Source organism: Aplysia californica, unplaced genomic scaffold, assembly GCF_000002075.1.
Source record: "Aplysia californica isolate F4 #8 unplaced genomic scaffold, AplCal3.0 scaffold00367, whole genome shotgun sequence".
NCBI lineage: Eukaryota > Metazoa > Mollusca > Gastropoda > Aplysiida > Aplysiidae > Aplysia > Aplysia californica.
The window spans coordinates 290,082-292,314 of record NW_004797637.1 but is presented as its reverse complement, the minus strand read 5'-3'; the positions used below and the strand labels follow the sequence as shown (position 1 = coordinate 292,314).

The following is a 2,233-nucleotide window of genomic DNA, read 5'->3' as shown; positions in this document are numbered from 1 at the left end:
CACACACACACACACACACAAAAAAAAAAAACACACACACACACACACATACTTACACATACACACGTACATTACATACACATACATCCCCAGGCTCACTGGCGTACAAAGACCCACACTGCACCAGAGGCAGAGACGGTGTTGTACATCTCTTTGAGTGGAAATGGAACGACATTGCAGCAGAATGCAAGCGCTTCCTAGGACCTTACGGGTTTTGCGCAGTACAGGTAGGTTTATCCAAGACACCAAAGTTAATTCATGCATTCTGGTCACCCAAAAGCGGTTGAGGATGAGATGTTTTGGGGAATGCTTTGTTTTCACTAAGTGTTTTATGACACTTGCAGCATAATAGAAGATTAAAGGTGTTACAATAGAGTAACACACACACACACAAGAGGTGAAATGGGGACGATTAATGTTTGATAGGACAGAATGAGCAAACCACACATGGGCACCCGAACAACAGCCACTGGGGGACTCAAAAAAAAAGAAGCAGAATTACGTCATTCATACCGATAATACTTCAATTATACTGCCTGCCTGCATAAACTGGAAAAGACAGTCAATACTATTTACACTACTATAATGGTATGCAAACTTGCGTTTAAGACTTGTATATGCTTGTTTTGTTTGGTCAGTTGCAGACTGAACATGTGTTTCCGTAGGTCCTTAAAAAATTAAAGTCAGTAGCCTATTCATGAAGTGCCTGGTCTGAAACAGTCATCAGTGATTATGGCTCGACATTAATTTTTCTGCTCGATTGCTCTTTGAAAAATCCCGAAAACCTATAATAATAAAAAATTCTATTGTCCTGGGCTTTCCCTGTTACCTGTTATTCTGTTCTAGTTCTTTTTGGTTAGTTGTTCTATTTCTGCTCCTGTCTTTTTAACCTTTTGTTTTCTCTAGTTAGAAGTAGATATTGAAGACCTTTATCTCTATTCAAGGATTTAAAAAACGGTGACCTTTGAAAGGACTTTTTGTTGTGCATTGAAAATTTGCTCCCTTATATCGGCAACGGGAAAGCTGCTGTAGTGATGTGTGTTTTTGTATGAGGACTAACCTTCCGATGTGAGGAGGCGGGCTATGCGTGCTGAGATTTAAAGAGGGGAATTGGAGGGGGAAGGTTATTGGTAGAACCAGGTAACTCCTGCAGATACGTACCGATGTGAACATTCGTACACTCAGACCACACCAGAGCACCGCCAAGCACCCGCTGGGCAGAGTTTCGGCATTCATACAAATATAAGTGTGCACACTCAAATGTGCACAATACCGTCTGTAGTGTAGCGATACAGCACATTGTCGTCGCAAGCAGAAGAACGGAGCTCGATTCCAGTGTCCGGTAAATTATTTTGAATATCTCCGTCTTTCTGCTTATATGTTATTTCACTCTCAACCCGGGTTGTCCCTGACAGGCACAGCCAGAGCCCCTTCCTAATTGTTCTATATCGTATCGATAGCAGTGTCAAATACTTACATTTGAAACACAAGGTAAAAAAGAAATAAGCTTTCAAGTGGGCACGCATACGGGCACTCATAAAATAAACACACACATGCGCTCCCACTTGCTTTCATACGGTACTATAACTTTCGCAAGACAGATGTATCTGTTCACTCAAGTTTTATTTCATCACAATTGGGCAAGGGCTGTTCTGCTTCTTCTTCTAGACCTTGTTGATACTAGACGGTAGGGAGAAAAACTGAACGAGTGTCAGACAATTGATTTAACCAATCACGTTACTGCCTGGAGTAATTATGATTTTGTTCTAGACTTCCCCTGCGAGCGAGAACAGAGTAGTTACGTCACCGAGCCGCCCTTGGTGGGAGCGGTACCAGCCAATCAGCTACAAGATCGCCACGCGAAGCGGCAACGAGGATGAATTCCGGAATATGGTTAAGACATGCGCAGAGAGTGGGGTTAGGTGAGTGCGTCGTGAAGGATCAGCTTGCTTTAGTTAATTTTAAAACTTTGTCTGTCCTTCTATTTTCTTGGTAAATAAAGTATGCGACATGCTCTTTCTTTTTTGTGTGTCCTCGTGAGGCTTTCGTGTGGCATTCGTGGGGCATAGAGTGAAGGTATGGATATAAACACTTTTGACGTTCGAGAGATAGAAAATAATTCAAAATGGTGAATGTCCAACTCATTTCCTTTCACTCTCTACAATTCCGAACCCTCCCTCTCTCTCTTTAATAAAATATATTATAATAAGATGTTATCATATGATATGAAATG

At 41.6% G+C, this 2,233-nt stretch overlaps 1 protein-coding gene across 1 annotated transcript in view; it reads left to right on the top strand.

The window, feature by feature from the left end:
- LOC101860510 (alpha-amylase) overlaps positions 1-2,233 on the top strand; it is a 17,784-nt gene that overhangs the window by 4,385 nt on the left and 11,166 nt on the right. Inside the window, exons 2-3 of the mRNA XM_005103316.2 lie at positions 94-227; positions 1,771-1,922. Of these exons, the coding sequence (XP_005103373.1) occupies positions 94-227; positions 1,771-1,922 (286 nt within the window). The remainder of the gene's footprint in view (positions 1-93; positions 228-1,770; positions 1,923-2,233) is intronic.